This window comes from Arachis ipaensis, chromosome B10, assembly GCF_059453495.1.
Source record: "Arachis ipaensis isolate K30076 ecotype BB chromosome B10, ASM5945349v1, whole genome shotgun sequence".
Taxonomy (NCBI): domain Eukaryota; kingdom Viridiplantae; phylum Streptophyta; class Magnoliopsida; order Fabales; family Fabaceae; genus Arachis; species Arachis ipaensis.
In genome coordinates this window covers 25,727,692-25,745,481 of record NC_142435.1, presented here as the reverse complement: position 1 = coordinate 25,745,481, position 17,790 = coordinate 25,727,692, and the positions used below count along the sequence as shown (strand labels likewise).

The 17,790-nt window shown below is 32.2% G+C and overlaps 1 protein-coding gene across 1 annotated transcript; it reads right to left on the bottom strand.

Moving 5' to 3' along the window:
* Window positions 1–388: 388 nt before the first annotated feature.
* SAG20 (senescence associated gene 20) lies at window positions 389–3,482 on the bottom strand. The gene is made up of 2 exons (XM_016322546.3): window positions 3,423–3,482; window positions 389–1,316 (listed from the first exon to the last, which is right to left on the bottom strand). The coding sequence occupies exons 1-2, from the start codon at window positions 3,480–3,482 to the stop codon at window positions 756–758; spliced, it is 621 nt and encodes a 206-aa protein (XP_016178032.1). The 3' UTR covers window positions 389–755.
* Window positions 3,483–17,790: the final 14,308 nt, after the last annotated feature.

Genomic DNA, 17,790 nt, shown 5'->3' with positions numbered 1-17,790 from the left:
TTTGCTTTTGCCAAGTTACACAAATTGATCTGATAGGTAGCATCTCATTTCCCAGTCGTAACGTTGCAATTAAAATTTTATAATATCAATCCCATCATTTAATAAGAAGAGTATCATATCAAGAGTTTCATAACCTTCATCTTAATACACCGTCAGCAATAAAAGCTAACTCCCATTTGCTTCATTAATTAACATTAGACTTAGTCAATTATTAATAATACTCTATAAAATTCTATAAAATAATACTCCTAACACCATATCAAAAATTGAATTGAACTTTGGACGTCAGAAGTTAAATGTCAACAATCCGGCAACTAGATTAGTATCATAGCTAAAATAATTCTTGGCTGGAGAATATAGGAATATAGGAGCATATGCATCACAGATCTTAAAACAAATATTCTTATATATTCTTAATGCATCATTATCAAACCACATCATATAAAAGTAACACACTAGGATACCAAAACCAAAATACACCCTTAATGGTTATGGCTCCACGCAAATCACACTCCCCCAGAACTTAAAATAGTAATTAAAAATAATAATAATTAAAAGGGAAAAAATGGGAGCAATACCAAATCCCACACTGCACCAAACAGGGTCTTACATCTCTATGGCTTCAAGGTAAAGCACCACGATCAATGCCCCCCCGTGAAACAGAGTCGCCAACCGCCACGTGCACAACCACTTTTATTTTTAATATTTTTCACAATTTTATTATTTATTTATTTTTAAATATTGTGTTTCCCTTCTTATATTGCCAGGACAAGACCGGGGACCGATTTTCCGGCGAGACCGGAGAGGCTGCTCTGCCAGACGCAAGGAAAGTTGCCAGAGTCAGAACTCGCCGGAATAATCTCAGAATCGGAATCAGAATCAGAATCTCCGATCTTGGTAACGGTCAAGGAAGTGTTGAAGTACTCCCTGACCTGAGTAATTATCCCATCCGTGACAGTCCAGGCGTGGACCCAAACGACGGAGCGCGCGGTGTCGCAGCCCTCGGCGATAACGGTGCTGCCGAAGGATACGACTGAAAGCGGAACGAACTCGAATGAATCAGCGGCGGTGGAAGCGGAGGAGGAAGAGGAGGATTCTCCGGTGAGCAGGAGCTTCAAGAACTGGCAGGAGGGTGGACCATGGAACCACCACTCGAGGTCTGAGGCCACGAGCTTGAGAACCGCGTGGGAGTCACGCGCGCTTAGGGCGTCATAAAGTGCTCGGACCAGCTTAATGTTGCTGGAGTCAGCAGCTTCCACCAACAACGCTCCCTGAGAGTTAGCCAGTTCGTGCTGAAAGTATGTGAATCGACGGTTCTAGAAGGTGGATTCTGATTAGGGCTTTGATTTAGAAAAAATGAAAGAGATTTTGTTGAGGGCGTTGTGAATGACAAGGTTTCGCATTTATAGGGAGCTTGGAATTGTGGGGGGTTTGTGATCTGCTGCGGCTGGGTCTACTTTGGGATTGGGCGTGTGGTGACGTGGCGGGTTTTGATTTGGGGTTGGAATAGTATGAGGATGAAGCTGGGAATAGGATAGGTTTCATGTTTTATTGTTTTCTTGGATTTAGGGTTTCTTTTTTCGCGTAAGATACGGACGGAAACAAGAGAAAGTCAAACCTACGTTTTTGACCTCGGTACTCTACGAGTTTTGCGGGTATCTGTTAAAGTAGATTTGTGGATAAAAAGACCATTTTTAATTTTAGATTATATTAAATTAGGGTAATTGTATTTTTTATTTTATCAAAGGTTGCCAACACATTTTTTGGTTAAATTAACACCGTCTAAACTTGGTGTTCCATTAAAGGATTTAACTATACTTGATAAAATGTTAAATATAAAAATGTTTAAATTTGATAAAGCGTTTATTATAAAAAAATTTTATAAAAATTGAAAAAAATAAAAAAAAGTAACTTTAATTAATTATTAGGACACTTGTTAGTAAAAGTATAAAAAAATGAACATAATTAGTCTTTTTTTTTTTAGTTTAGTAGGTTATAATTAATTTCACATGTTTTTGTGTTAATTTCTTACGCTAACGTAACGCACTTTATTCAAGTCCCATGTTTGAAAGAACAAATCTTCCTATGAAAATGAGGTTCGTTTTCCTTAACGAGTGACGACATGGCAATATATATACACTAATACTAGTATACTACATACGTCACTTCTCGTGAAATTTAAGAATATCCCATTAAAAAAAAATTAAAGACTTACATATAATTATTTTAATATAAAATTGATTGATAAAAATTATTAGTAAATTTAATATATTTAATTAAATTATTATTTAATAACTTTTAATTATTAATTTTATATAAAAATAATTATACGTAAATTTTTATAATCAAACAAAATATTAATTTTTTTTATAAAAATTTAGTTAATATGTGTCTTTAGAGTACATGATAAATTTATTATTAATAAAAAATTTTAAATATTTTTATTTAATAAATATAAAATAAATACATTATATTTTTAATAATTTTTTTATTTTGTAATCTTAACCTATGCCTTTACATGTGTTCTTAGTCCATAAGATAAATAAATTTTTGTAATTAATATTTAAGAGTGGTTATACATTTAAATTTTTTTAGCAATTAAATCCAATTAAGTTGGCCTAAATTCAATAAAAATCAATTTTATTAGTACAACGTAAATACACACTCCAACTATGTAAAAGTTTCTGTATTTTTTAAGGAATAAAAAATTTGATCAATACTTAACAACAACATCAAGTGAGCCTCAGTTAATTTACAAATAAATCAAAATTAGTTCAAATTTAAACAAGCAGTAAAAAAAATTCAATTATCAACAAAATCACATCGAATTCATTTTTGAATCCAAATAAATCTTAAATAAACTAAGAAATAAACTGAAATTATTTAATAATGGCACCAGAGAAAAATCAGAACTAATAAAGAAGATGTTAGCAAAATATTGGTGTTGTTGGTAATAATAATAACAAAAGAGAAAGATAACGAAGGGCTGGCAATGAGTGGAATAGGGTAGGGTTTGGACTCAACTCTAAGTCTCTAACCCTACCCGCGAGTTGAAAACTTTTTTAAAACTCTACCCTATCTTATCCGCGGGTTGAGAATCTCTCAACCCTAACTCTACCCGCACCCTAAAGTTCTAAACTCTACCTTATCCGTAGAAAAATAAAAGATTTTCAAACAAATATAAAATTCAATCATTCTAAATTTTATACATATTAATAAAATAGAAAATAAAAAACTAAGTTCAAATTAAAATTAAAAATGATAAAACTTAAAAAAGCCCAACATAAAATTATAAATAATATGATCATCAACTAACTTAGTAGTTAGTTCAAGTTTTTATAAGAGGAAGATTGTGAGTTCAACACTCACTTTTTTCATTATATATATATATATATTAGGGGTGCAGATAGGGTAGGATATACCCTAAACTCGTACCCTACTCTACCCGCAGACAAATTTACATTGTACCCTACCCTACTCATAGCGGGTAGAATAGACAACTCTATCCGAACGGGTTGGGTACCTGTAAGTAGAGTATATATTGCCCAATCATAAAAAAAAGTGATGGCAATAGGCCTGTGTGCATAAATTTAAAATGCTTAGTTGGACTGGATTGGTTAGGTTATGATTTGAATGGGGAATCGATCTCTTTATTTTTTTTAATATTTGAAAAAATAAAGTGTGATCTGTTACCTTTAATTTTATAAGTGAAACCAAAATTAAATAGAAAAAAGAGAACAATAAAAAATAAAATCTTACACTAAATACCATCCAATTTTTTTTTTTACCAAAAAAGATTTACTCCCGATTTGAATGTAGTGATTTATTCATAGTGTATATTGTAGTCTAAAATAATTAATGTTTTTGAAAAAAAGGGGGTTGGAATTGGTTGTGTTCTATCTGTTGCGTTTTCCCGAGGTATATCTATTGTTGGTTGGAATTGAACGACGATGCAATGCCGTGGAAAGCAGATTATGTTTGGCAAACATTATACTGAACAAAATTGAATACAAATGTAAAATTAAATTAATATTTCTAGAAAGATGCAATATTCTTCTTATATAGGGTTTGCTAGTTAAGGATACTACCTATAAATAAAAAATATAAGATATATTTTATAAAATTATAAATTCAATTTTATGCGTTTTCAATAATTAAAAAAATAATAACTTTTTATTTTTTAACATTTTAAACTAATATAATACCTTGACTAAACTCTTATATTTATTAATTCGGTTTATTAAATTAAACCCCTCCGCTAAAAAAATTGTAAAACTTATACTTTATATCCACCATTCCGAATTAGATGTCACTTTGGCCAATTTTTCTGTTCTATTGTATTTGTGGTTCACATATTTTTAGCTATAATTTATATTCGTTAAATTAATTATTATGTTAATGGACATAAGTATAAGCTTACATTTTAGATAAATCACTCTTAATTTTAAAATTTAAGAAACATGCATGCGTTTAGTTAAGACGAGATAAACGACTATTAATACTGTAGTGACGGCTCACCTCCTGCATTATTGTTATGGCAATTACTTAACTTACTGGAAAGTTGCCTCGCTTTAAAAACAAGATTTAACATATAAGTTTTACTATTTTTTCTTTTCTTTTTAAATTTTTTTTTAAGTTGCCTTGCATTTTGACTTATTTCCGCACTTTGTCAATAAAAGGATCCTATAAGTGGTGCAAAAAATTTGCGGGTCCGAAAGTGCTTCCATATTACTTTCCGATTCAACGGACGGCACCGACCACTACTAGAGTATGATGCTAATCTTTTTCCACGAGTAATGTAACCAAGGAGATTATATTAAGGATCTAAACAAAAAAACAAAAATGAATGAGAATTCTTGTATAAAGTATAAACTATAAATTATCAATTCATATTAAAATTTTAATTTGTTATTGATCTAAAGACATTTACACAAACATAAGACGTTTTTCTTCTTCTCTTTTTTTTATTGGAGAAGATATTAAATCTTCATGAACTACTGTCAACCCAAGTGCTCCTTATTTAGAGAGGACTGTGAAAAGATATAGCTATAAATAAAGAATGACCATACAAGGGATAAGATGGTTACATATGGTTGTCTATGGAGATTGGTGATGAGCGCCGTACGTGGTTTTGGGAGGATATTTGGCTGTTTAGTGGGCCTCTAAAAAAATCGGTTTTTCAGGCTTTTTTCGGTTTCAAACCAATGTGGGTCTGTAATAGGGGATTGTGAGTTTTGGGATGGACTAGATTGAATTTGGAACTTTCAGTGGAGGAGAGAACTCTTTCAATGGGAGTTGGGACTACTGGGTCAATTATATGAGGCATTGAGACCTGTACAACTAGTAGTTAACAGAGAGGATATGGTAGTATGAAAATATGATATACAAGGAGTTTATTCAACTAACTCATTTGTGTTCAGGTTTTGCAGGAAGCGACACTCCCGGAGGAGGTGACAAGCTACAGCTTCACAAAGACCATCTGGAAAGGGTTGGTTCCACCTAGAGTAGAGTTATTTGCTTGGTTTGTCCTGATAGGTAGGGTGAATACAAAAGAACAGTTAAGCCGGTTAGGGATCATTAACCAGGAAGATAACGTCTGTGTTGTATGTAATAAATATGCGAAATATGTGCACCATTTGTTTTTGTGCTATGAATATGCTTGGCAGGTGTGGAGTGCTTGGTTATCAATGAGTGGCCAACAATGGACTATTTCAGGGACAATGAGGGAACATTTTATTTGTTGGACGGAGGAGCCAAGGAGGAGGGAGGATAGAGAGCAACGATTAAGATGCTTCTGTGCGGTGGTTTGGAACATATGGGTGGAAAGGAATAGAAGGATATTTTAGAATAAAAATAAAGGTGTTGAAGAAATCACTCACTTGACTGTATTGAGCTACAACAAATGGAGAAGTGTGGATCCCTTTAGTTGTTGATGACAATGACGGAGATGACAAAAAAAATTCTTTTAATATGCTTGCATCTATTGTCTCTTGTTTGTTTGTTCCTGTTTGACTGTTCTACTGTACTGTGTTGACCTCTTTACTTTCAAAAAAAAATCATATGTATAAACCACAAAATAAACATAAAGGCCTACTAGTGTCTTCATACAAAAAGTTTCATAAGAAAAATGGAATAAATTAACACAACAATACATACTTAGTAGTTCTAATTAGCAGCTAAAGTAATAAGTTTAGGAAATTATGTCAAATCAATTTTAAATTGAAGAATTTTAATACTTCAAGTTCTCTCCTTAGTTAGATATTGATTTGATTTAATTTCATAAATTTATCATGCTAATAGTCAATTAAATTTCTTATGTATATTGTGTTATAGTATCATTTAACGTACCATATTAATAAATTTTGACACTGTCAACAAAAAAAAATAATAGAACTAATGCAATTAATTAAAAATCTTTAAAAGACAAATTTAATTAAAAAAATTTTGAAACTAATTTAGAAAACGAGTGATTAATTAAAGACGAAATTGAGTTGATCAATTTATCCTAGAAAAGTCGATACAATGTCACTTCGCAAAACAAATATTTTTTAGTTTAAACTTTAAATAAACTAATGTATGGCCCGCGCAAAATTTGAATCATGTATTTAATTTATTTTATTATATTTATGTATAATTTAATTTGCTTATAAAAAATTAATATATATTTATTAAAAGAATTAATTTACTTAATATACAAACAAATTAAATGGTTAATCTATTTTCTTATATTAATATTTAATTTGATTAAAACATTAATATATAAAATTTGAAGTGATTAATATTTTTAATATTTTAATTAATATTAATTTGTATCTTTTTAATAAATCTTTTTTTTAATTGATAATTTTTAAAACACATTTTAACTAAATTTAAAAAAATTAATAGATAAATTATTATTATACAAAGATAAATTAATTATTAAAATTATTTTTTTTACACATTTATAGATTATAACATAAATGTATCAGAGTAAAGTATCGTTTTTGTTCCCAACGTTTGGGTAAGTGTCAAAGTTGTCCCTAACGTTTCAATCGTTCTATTTAAGTCTCTAACGTTTCAAAACTGACTCAATGTTGTCCTGCCGTTAGGGATCCGTTAATAGAATTGACGGCGGGAAAAAATTGAGATGATTTTGAAACGTTGGGGACTTAAATAGGACAAAAACGTTGGAGACAAAAATGATACATAAAAATAAATTTTAATTTTATCCTTCAATTAAATGAATTTTTTACTATACATAGTATTCAATTATTTTTTAATCACATCTAAGTAAATTACACTTAATCATATTACTTTCATTTTAAATAAATTAATTTTTTTATAATTTTACTCTTAAAGATTTTTAGTTATCATGAAATGTTTGTAGAATGACTAGTATATAAACTTGTAGAAAAGAAAAAAAAAATATATATATATATATATATATATATATACAATAAAATATAAATTATACCTTTTGTCTCTAATGTATCAAAATTCTTTAAAATTATAAAAAATAAATTTATTTAAAATGAAAGTGATGTGATTAAGTGTAATTTATTTAGATGTAATTAAAAAATAATTGAATACTATGTACAGTAAAAAATTAATATTATTGAAAGATAAAATTAAATTAAAATTTATTTTTATATATCGGTTTTGTCACTAACGTTTTCGTCCTATTTAAGTTCTTAACGTTTCAAAATCATCTCAATTTTGTCCCGCTGTCAATTCTATTAACGGATCTCTAATGGCAGGACAACATTGAGTCAATTTTGAAACGTTAAGGACTTAAATAGGACGATTGAAACGTTAGGGACAATTTTAAAATTTACCCCAAACGCTAAGGACAAAAATGATACTTTACTCAATATATCAACTATCAATCACTTAAAGATTTACTATCGGCAACCACAATTAAACAATAATCTTTTTCATATTAAAAGTTGGCCTTAAGTCAAATCTTTATAAAATATTCACTTTTTGTCTATATTTTATTAGTCCAATAAAATTTAATTTTTTTTACCTCAGTTTTGATGATTAATTTATTTTATTAAATACTGATATAACATGTTAAATAATATGATACGTCAATACTTAATAAAATAAACTAACGATATAAATTAAAATTGATTTTTTTTTTTAATTTTGTTGAACAAAATATGAAACTTGTATAAGAACCGAAAAGAAAAAAAAAAGAAATTCTATAAAAATTAATGTTCTAAACATTAGTTAACTTTAGAAGCTCGGGCAATAAGCAAACACTCCTCCTTAAAACCTTGGAGGACAAATCATAAAACTGGCAAAAATTGGGTGGTATAACCGAATTGAGATTCAGTCATTTTTCGAAAAAAAGCTCAATACAATGTTTCGAATTTTTTTAAGAAAGAAATCTTAAATTTTTCCATCAATTTATATCCTTCCTATAATCTTCAAGTACGTAGAGACAGCTCCTCTAAGCATCCATTTTTTCGCTGGCTCGCCCTTCTTCAAGCTATCTAGCCACCACCACTGTCACGTCAGCTTTGCCGCCGTCCACACTGATTAATTTTTTGATAGCTATAAGAATGCTTGGAGAGAAAGTGCATGCACCCTCAAGGCTGATGGTTGGATAGATCAAAAGTAAAGAACATTGATTAACTTTTCGGTTTATTGTTCAAAATGGTTGTACTTTGTAAAGTCTGTAGATGTTTTAAATGTGGTAAAAAAAATACTTCAAACTTGTATCACTTGTTTTCTGAGGTGATTGAATGGATTGAGCCTAATAATATTGTATATATAGTGACTGGCAATGCGGTCAATTATGTTACGGTTGGTAATCTTGTCAATAATAGAAAGGAGTGCTAATGATAGAACTGTTAGTATAATTATTCTAAATAAAAAATTTTGGGATGGTTATTTTATTACATACAAACTTGTGAGTACGTTAATTAAATTGTTGAGTATTGTAGATGCTGATGATAAATCATTATTGTGGTATGTCTATGAAAGTATGATGAGGATAGAAGATGCAATCCAAAAAATATTCAAGTAGAATAAAACTGCATATCAGCCTTACAAAGAGATTTCAACTCAAGATGGTATGTCTATGAAGGAATGATGAGGGTAGAAGATGCAATCAAAAAAATATTCAAGCAGAATAAAACTGCATATCAGCCTTACACAGAGATTTCAACTCAAGATGGGATAAACATTTGAAAACAATATTTATGACACTACAAGAAATAGGGTAATTATCGATGTTAAAAATCGACGGTCAGATTTTCTGTCAATAATTTTCGATGGCTTGTCGTCGATAAAATGAAAAAGAAATTATTAGAAATAAAATATTAAAATCGACGACATAGCCGTCGATTATTTTGGCAACTTTCTAGTCTTTTAACTTTATCGTCACACTGCCGGTGAAGATGGTGGGTGAAATTTTTTTTTTTAAAAATCGACGGATTGGGTGTCTATTTTAATAATTATAATATCGACAACTTTTATCGTCGATAAATTTAGACGATGGAGATTTCTTTCTGAAACTAGATACACGATGTAAATTTATTATATAAAATAGACGGCTAAAATGTCGATTTTTATTTAATTAAAATCGACAAAGTCTCCGTCGATTTCTATCAACAAAAAATCGTCCCCGCGTTTACTTCCCGCATCCATCGTATCATTCGATTCCCCCTCCATCATATCACTCAATTCCCCCAAAACTAATCCCAAACCTTCACAGAGAACATACACTAATTAACTCTAAAATCTCAGAGTGAGGCAGATAGCCGCCGAAGAGCATAGCTTCTTCTTCTTCTTCTCCGCCGAGCCCGCCGCCGCGCCATCTTATTCATGTAAGTTCCTCTCTCTCTCTCTCTCACTCTATCACATTGTGATGTGTGAATCTGCATGTAAGTTCTTCTTCTTCCACAGATTCGTTGTTGCAACATCTTTGCTGGTCGCTGTCACTATGAGCCCGTCGCCGTCGCAGCTTCTTATAAGTTCCTCTCTGTCTTTCTCTGATTATTATATTTTTTTCAGTTTTTGTGTCTACTATTTTCATCATGAAATTTTGAATTTGCGTTTGTTAATAACAATCACATCAATATTACTGAAACCTAGTTAGCATAATCAATTCTTCTTGATTTGGAGATTCGATTTACCTATTAGATTTTCATCTTTTTTGCTGGTCACTGTGGTTTAGTAGGGTTCCTATTTGATTTGACATTTGTTTTGGTGAATTTATACTCTAGATTTATCAGTTTGTTGTTTATTTTTTGCTTTTGTTCCTAGCAGAACTTAGTCTTATGCACTATCAAATTGTTCTGCACTACCCCTCATTGATAGCTGCAGCAACAGTCCTTGCTGCACGTTATGCACTCAATCGTTATGTCAAGAAAGAGAAGGCTGAACAAGTGACAAAGGCCCTTAATAAGGTTCTCAAAGGGCGAGGGGTGAGCTATAGGCCATAACTCCTTTATGTTAATTGCTGCTTTCTTCAGTGCTGTGGAAGCTTGTTCATTGTCAAATGATTTTGTATGTACATTGTGTGTACAATTCAGAATTTTCTTTTACGTCTTTATTCATTTAATATTGTATATGTTTTCATAATGTTACCTTTTTTTTACCAGTTGGATGTTAAAATAATATATAGTGGAGGGAATCGATTTGGATATACTATCACAAGGTGCTAGCAAAGGTCAAGCTCTTGCTTATTGATGTGAGAATTATCGTCAGTCTAGAATTTCTCAATAGAAAAAGAACTTCGTTGCAAGTATAGTCTAAACCGACAAACAACCTTCAATCAAAGTTTTAATTTGTTTATCACAAGTATAAATCCCAATAAAAATCGAGAGTATTTAAACCTCGGGTCGTCTCACAAGAATTTCAATGAAGTGTTCAATTATTGGTTATGAAGGAACAAGGGGATTTGATTTGGTGATTGACAAGAAAAGTAAATAACAAGAAAGTAAATAAGCATGCAAGAAATTAAATGAAAGATAACTAAAGTAACAAAAATAGAAATTAAATGGCAAAAAGAACTGTTGGCTAAGGCTTGGAAATTGAGATCACCATCCTTATCTACAAATCATATATTGACAATTATGAGGGACCAAACTCATCAAATCTACTTCTATGCTTGAAGTATGTCAAATAGGCTTGATCAACATTAACCCATAAGTCCCAATCTAGCTACTAATTGACTTAATAGTAGACTAATGTCAATGGATATCAAATTGACCAACAAGGGTTCTCAAAACACCAATCCAATTAGACCCAATGACTCAAGGTCACTCAATTCCCTTAGCCTAGGCTAAGAGTGTAGAAAACTACTCTATAACTAGTGAAAATATTTTATCCAACACCTAGAGTGCAATAAAGGTAAATATCATAAAATGAGAATTAATAAAAGCTATAACTAACAAAAGCAAGAAATCAACTATAGCAAGTGAGGTAAACATCAAGAGACATAGAAATATAAAATTGTATTAAAAAGAAATTGAGATCCAACAATTGTTCATAAGCTAAAATAAATAAAATAAAAAAACTAACAAGAGAAATTAAGAATATTAAGGCAATAGAACAAGAAAATATAAAGAGGATTAACAAGAATAAGAATTAAAATCTTAGATCTAAGATAATGGGACCTAAACTACCCTAAATTCTAGAGAGAAGAGAGAGCTTCTCTCTCTAGAATTCTAATCTAAAACATGGTAAAAACTAAACTATGACTACTTGGTTCATTCTCCTTCAATTCTTGTGTTCAATAGTATCAGAAATTGTCCCCAGCGTATTGCCTTTAAGTTGGTCACGTGCTGCTTTCCACGCTTATGCGTGGGCCACATATACGCGTCGCCTGACAGATTTCCTTCCCACGTATACGCATTGCCCTGAATTCAGCAAATCCTCATTTCTTCATGAATTCTCCATTTTTACATGCTTTTTCTTCATTCCTTCAATCCAATCTTTGCCTTCTAAACTTGAAATCACTTAACAAACATATCAAGGCATAGAATAGAATTAAAGTGAATTAAATTTATCAATTTTTGGGCCTAAAAAGTATGTTTTCACTCTTAAGCACAATTTAAGGAGAATTCACAAAATCATGCTATTTTAGTGAATAAATGTGAAAAAAGTTGATAAAATCTTCTAAATTCAACACAAGATAAACCCTAAAAATGGGTCAACCTCCCCACATTTAAACAATAGCATATTCTCATGATAAACCAAGAAGGATAAGAAACGGTATGAACATTTATTCAAGGTAACTACCTATATGCAATCTATCTACATGCAATCTATCTAAGTGCATACAACTACTTGGTCAAAACAAATCAATTCCCAAGAATACATATATGAATACGAGGGCTAAGGCAATCATGATCAAATCAACTCCACAATTGAATTGAGTTATTGAAAGGAATTTACAAACTTGCAAGAAAAGAAATAATAATAGGTGAAAACATAGAATTAAGCAATCGAACCCTCATTGGATGTGTATCCGCTCTAGTAGTCACTCAAGTGTTTAGGGTTGATTCACTCAATTCTTCTCTAATCATGCTTTTTAATATTTATTTTTCATCTAACAATCAACAATTATTCAATGCATGCATACATATATCATGAGGTCTTTTCATAGGTTGTAATGGAATTAGGGTCAAGGTAAGGTTATATATGGCTAAGTGAGCTTGAAATTTGAACCTTTGATTAACTTAAGCTCTTACCTAACCTACAACCTATACAATTCAAATGCAAATCTAGCTACACATTCTTCACTTTTTCACACACTCATGCATTCTCTTTTTTATCACAACAGATATGCATTGTTATTATTACTTTACTTTAGAGTATTTTTGTCCCCTTTTTATTGCTTTCTTTTTCTTTTCTTTTCTTTTTCATTCATTTTTTTATATATTTATATTTTTTCTTTTTCTTTTATTTTTTTTCAAACTAAAAATATATAAAAGAGCATCAATACATATGGTTTAATATTTAATGCATGAGTATGTACCCAATTCCCAAGATCTTTAATGAAAATACAAAACATACTTTTACCTCAACCAATGTCCCAAGTTTTTCCACACTTGAATGATACACACACTCGCTACCTTAAGCTAATCAAAGATCCAAATTAAGGATATTTATTATTTTTTACTTTAAGGCTTGTAATGTGCTAAAATTAAGAATAAGAGGTGATTAAAATAAGCTCAAAATTGGCTAACAATGATTGATGAAAGGTAGGCTATTTGGGTAAGTGAGCTAAATAAAATGATGGCCTCAATCATATAAATGTATGTATACATGGAATAATGGACATAAAGAATCAAACAAATCAAAGATTACAATCATAGAAAGAGAATAATCACACACAAGAAAGAAAATAGTGGTTATATGATGTAACAACAGAATTAGGCTCAAAACTCACAAGATTGTGTGTTCTTAGCTCAAAAATATGTTCCACAATGTATAATTCAAGCAAGTTCAATGAAAAATTTTTACTCAAATCAATTGGGATGTCAATGCCCTATTAAGAATGCTTTTCTTGGAGAATTTTATTATTTTAACTAAGTTTATTATACATATATGCAAACTTAGAAAATACATCTAAAAATTTTAAAAGACCTAATAATAAAAGAAAAATAAAATGTGGAAGTGTTAGGATTAGAAATTTGTCACCTAAAAAACGACCGTTTCGGTCGGATGACCTCCCCACACTTAAAAGTTTGCACCGTCCTCGGTACATTCAAAGATGAGCAAGGGGGATATGGTGACTTTCCGGATTACCACCTTCAGCTGGTGGATCAACCGATTGCTACATGTTCTTTCTTCTGCTTCCCTTGTTGCTTATGGTGCGCATCCTCCATGAAAAATAGAAAACCAGATAAGAACACAAGTAAATGTAAAAGAAAGGAAGCATATATTGTTGGAATGAGGTAATAAGCACAAGAATGAAGTCAGTGACCCAATGTGTGACATAGATAAAAGTAAGTGTGTAATAAAGTAAATTTATAGCAAGTTTTTGCGAATTTTAATTATTGACGATAAATTTTTATGTTGGTATTTTAGATTTGGTTGTTTCTTTTGTTATTTGACTTTTGAATTTTGTATTTGAATGAAACTATAATATTATGGTTGATGTAATACTTTTAATTTGGTCTGTATTTTAAAATTTATATTAGATTATAATTAAATTTTAGTGTTTATTTATATTTTATTTATTATTTTATTATAAAATAATTATTTTGATTAAATTATAGTTAAAATAATAAATTAATAAACCAATAATTAAATGGTTCAATAATCGGTTCGATTTTCAAAGTCGATAGAGATAAAAACTTATTTAGACCTAAAATAAATCTAAGATTACAATAATAAATAGAGTAAAGTATTATTTTTGTCCTCAACGTTTGTGGTAAGTCTCAAAGCTGTCCCTAACATTTAAATCGTCCTATTTAAGTCCCCAATGTTTCAAAATTGGCCCAATATTGTCCTGTCGTTAGGGATCTGTTAACAGAATTGACGGCGGGACAAAATTGAGACAATTTTAAAACGTTGGGAACTTAAATAGGACGAATACGTTGGGGACAAAAACGATACATGTAAATAAATTTTAATTTTATCCTTCAATAATATCAATTTTTACGATCCATAGTCATTCAATTATTTTTTAATCACATCTAAGTAAATTACACTTAATTACATTACTTTTTAGAAAATTTATTTTTTTATAATTTTTCTCTTAAAGATGTTTACTCATCATCATAAAATGTTTGTAGAATGACTAGTACATAAACTTACGGAAAAAATGATACATATACAATAAAGTAATGTGATTCTAGTAATTTTACAAACATTTCATGATGAGTAAAAATTTTTAAGAGCAACATTATAAAAAAATTAATTTATTTAGAATGAAAGTAATGTGATTAAGTATAATTTACTTAGATGTGATTAAAAAATAATTGAATAACTATGTACCGTAAAAAATTGTTATTATTGAAGGATAAAAATAAAATTTAATTCTATGTATCATTTTTGTCCTGAACGTTTTCATCCTATTTAAGTTCCTAACGTTTTAAAATCCTCTCAATTTTGTTCCGCAGTCAATTCTGTTAACAGACAGATCCCTAACAGCAGGATAACATTGAGTCAATTTTGAAACGTTAGGAAATAAAATAGGATAATTTAAATGTTAGGGACAACTTTGAGAGTTATTCTAAACGTTGGGAATAAAAACGATACTTTACTCTAATATATATTATCTTTTTTCTTTTTAAATAAAATTTTAATAAGGGTAAATACCCTTTCCGACCCCTGAGCATTTTAAATTGGGACATGTCGCACCTTTATCATCCAGAAACCTCAACCAGGTCCTCAACCATCAACATTAGTGGACGTATCGACCCCTGTGACCGGTTGCCAACAGGTTGCCTGGATGACGTGTCAGGTGGAGGCTGAGTTGTCAAATGCAGGTACCACGTGTCACTAGAAGTTGTTGCAGGGACTGAAAACCCCCTCCCTACCCAAACTGTTCTCAGCCCCACACCGGCAACACCCTCCACTCACCACCCCTCCCCAGCACTCCTCCACCACCGCCACCACTACAAGCGCCTCACAACGTTCGCAACTCATGCGAGTCCTCCACCTCTTCTTCTTCCTCCACAACCTCCCAAAGCTTCACCCAATGGAGGTTCTCTCTCGACAACACCTTCCACAACAACCACCACCACTCCTCCGCCACAACAACCACCACCAACGCCACCACCGCTTCTACTTCCCAACAATCTCGAAGAACTCTTTCACCTCTCTAAGCTTCAACTCACTACCACCGACTCACAACCTTCGCAACTCTTTGAAAGGGTGGTCTCCAACCATGGGGTTGAATTTCTAACCCTCTTACTAATTTTCAAGATCATGTTCATTGGCTTCTATTTTCATCAGAATATTGTAGGTGGACACGTGGGGGGTGACCTTATCTGCCTTCATCTGCGTGAGCAATTTCAGAATCAACTTCTTCCTGGAGGGTGAGGAATGCAGGATTATGAGGCGGTTGAAGACCAAATGTGAAACTCATTCTGAAACTCGGTTGGAATGCGAGGGAAGAGCTTCTCACCATGTTCAATCCCGTGAAGCTTAATTGTGAATTCCACAAGATAAGAGTAATCAAGTTCCCTAGGCCTATAGGGCCTCTCTCGGATCACCCATTCCTACAATAATTGTAACATGAGTTCAACTTAAGGGAATGTTTTTGGAAGTAAAAATCATATTTTTGGAAGCAATAATGATTGGTTGTTACCTCAAGTGCGCGTTTGTTCATGTTGAGCTTGCGAAGATGGTTGATGGCGTGGAAGACATGGCCTCTGTGAACAGGGAATCCATCGCCCATCCAAGTGCGGAAGGCAGACCCAACAGCCTCCCCTTTCCGAAGCTTCTCGATCCTTCTAGACAAGCTCTCTGAGTTCTGAGGGCTCTCGGAATCGCTTTCGGAGGATTCTCGCGGTGATTGGATGCAAAGGAATCTGAAACGGAGGTGGCAGAAGGTGCTCGACGCATTGCCTCAATAAACCTACGTCGCAGCATGTTTCTCTTTTCTTCCCTCGCCCAACAGAATTGAACAAATGAACAGCACGTTATGAGAATTTCCTTTCCTTTCTCATTGGGCAAATAACCCGATATTTTTTGGCGTTGGTGGTGGTTGTTGTGGCGGAGGAGTGGTGGTGGTTGTTGTGGAAGGTATTGTCGGGAGAGAGAACGTCCATTGGATGAAGCTTTGGGAGGTTGTAGAGGAAGAAAAAGAGGTGAAGGACTTGCATGAGTTGCGAAGGTTGTGAGGCGGTTGTAGTGGTGGCGGCGGTGGTGGTGGTGGAGGAGTGCTGGGGAGGGGTGGTGAGTGGAGGGTGTTGCTAGTGGGGCTGAGAACAGTTTGGGCAGGGAGGGGGTTTTTAGTCCCTGCAACAACTTCTAGTGACACGTGGCACCTGCATTTGACAATTCAGCCTCCACCTAACACGTCATTCAGGCAACCTGTTGGCAACCGGTCACAGGGGTCGATACGTCCACTAATGTTGATGGTTGAGGACCTGGTTGAAGTTTCTGGATGATAAAGATGCGACATGTCCCAATTTAAAATGCTCAAGGGCCAGAAAGGGTATTTACCCTTTTAATAATTAAACGACAATATTGAGTATTGACATTGACAAACGATAAGTTTTGTGGATTGTGAAATGTGGGCCATTTTCAGTCTGTTTTGTTGCATAATATGGGCCCATTTGTCTGCAACAGTGGGGCGAGAAGTGCCACAGATGGCAAAAAATTAAGGATGCCTCCAAAATCACACCACACACCAATTTCAATTCCAATTCCCACATCCTCCTTTAATTCCTCCCCTAAATCCCCCCTTCACCAGTCCAACTGTCCAACAAGGGAAAGTGTTTACTGAAAAAGTGTTCTAAAGACGGCAATTATAATTGACATAGATGATAAATGGTCGAAACTTGTACAATAAAATTGTCTAAGTCCCTTTTTATAAGCATTTTTTAAATGTTTTATAAGTTTTCGTTAAACTTTAGACAATATTTTGGCCTTAATGTAATGTTCAGGATTCCACGCACTTCATTTTTTTAAATATATAAGCGTGCAGGGCTTTAACTTTTAAGGATATTCCAAGATTAAAAACTTCGAATTGAAAGGTTGAATTATCAAATTTAGTTAATACACGATTACATCAAAGAGTTTAATTTTTTATGTATGTTTTATACGGTCATTCGATGTTATTATCTTTTTTAATGATCATTCAGATCATCAATATAAAAGACAGTTATTTTATTT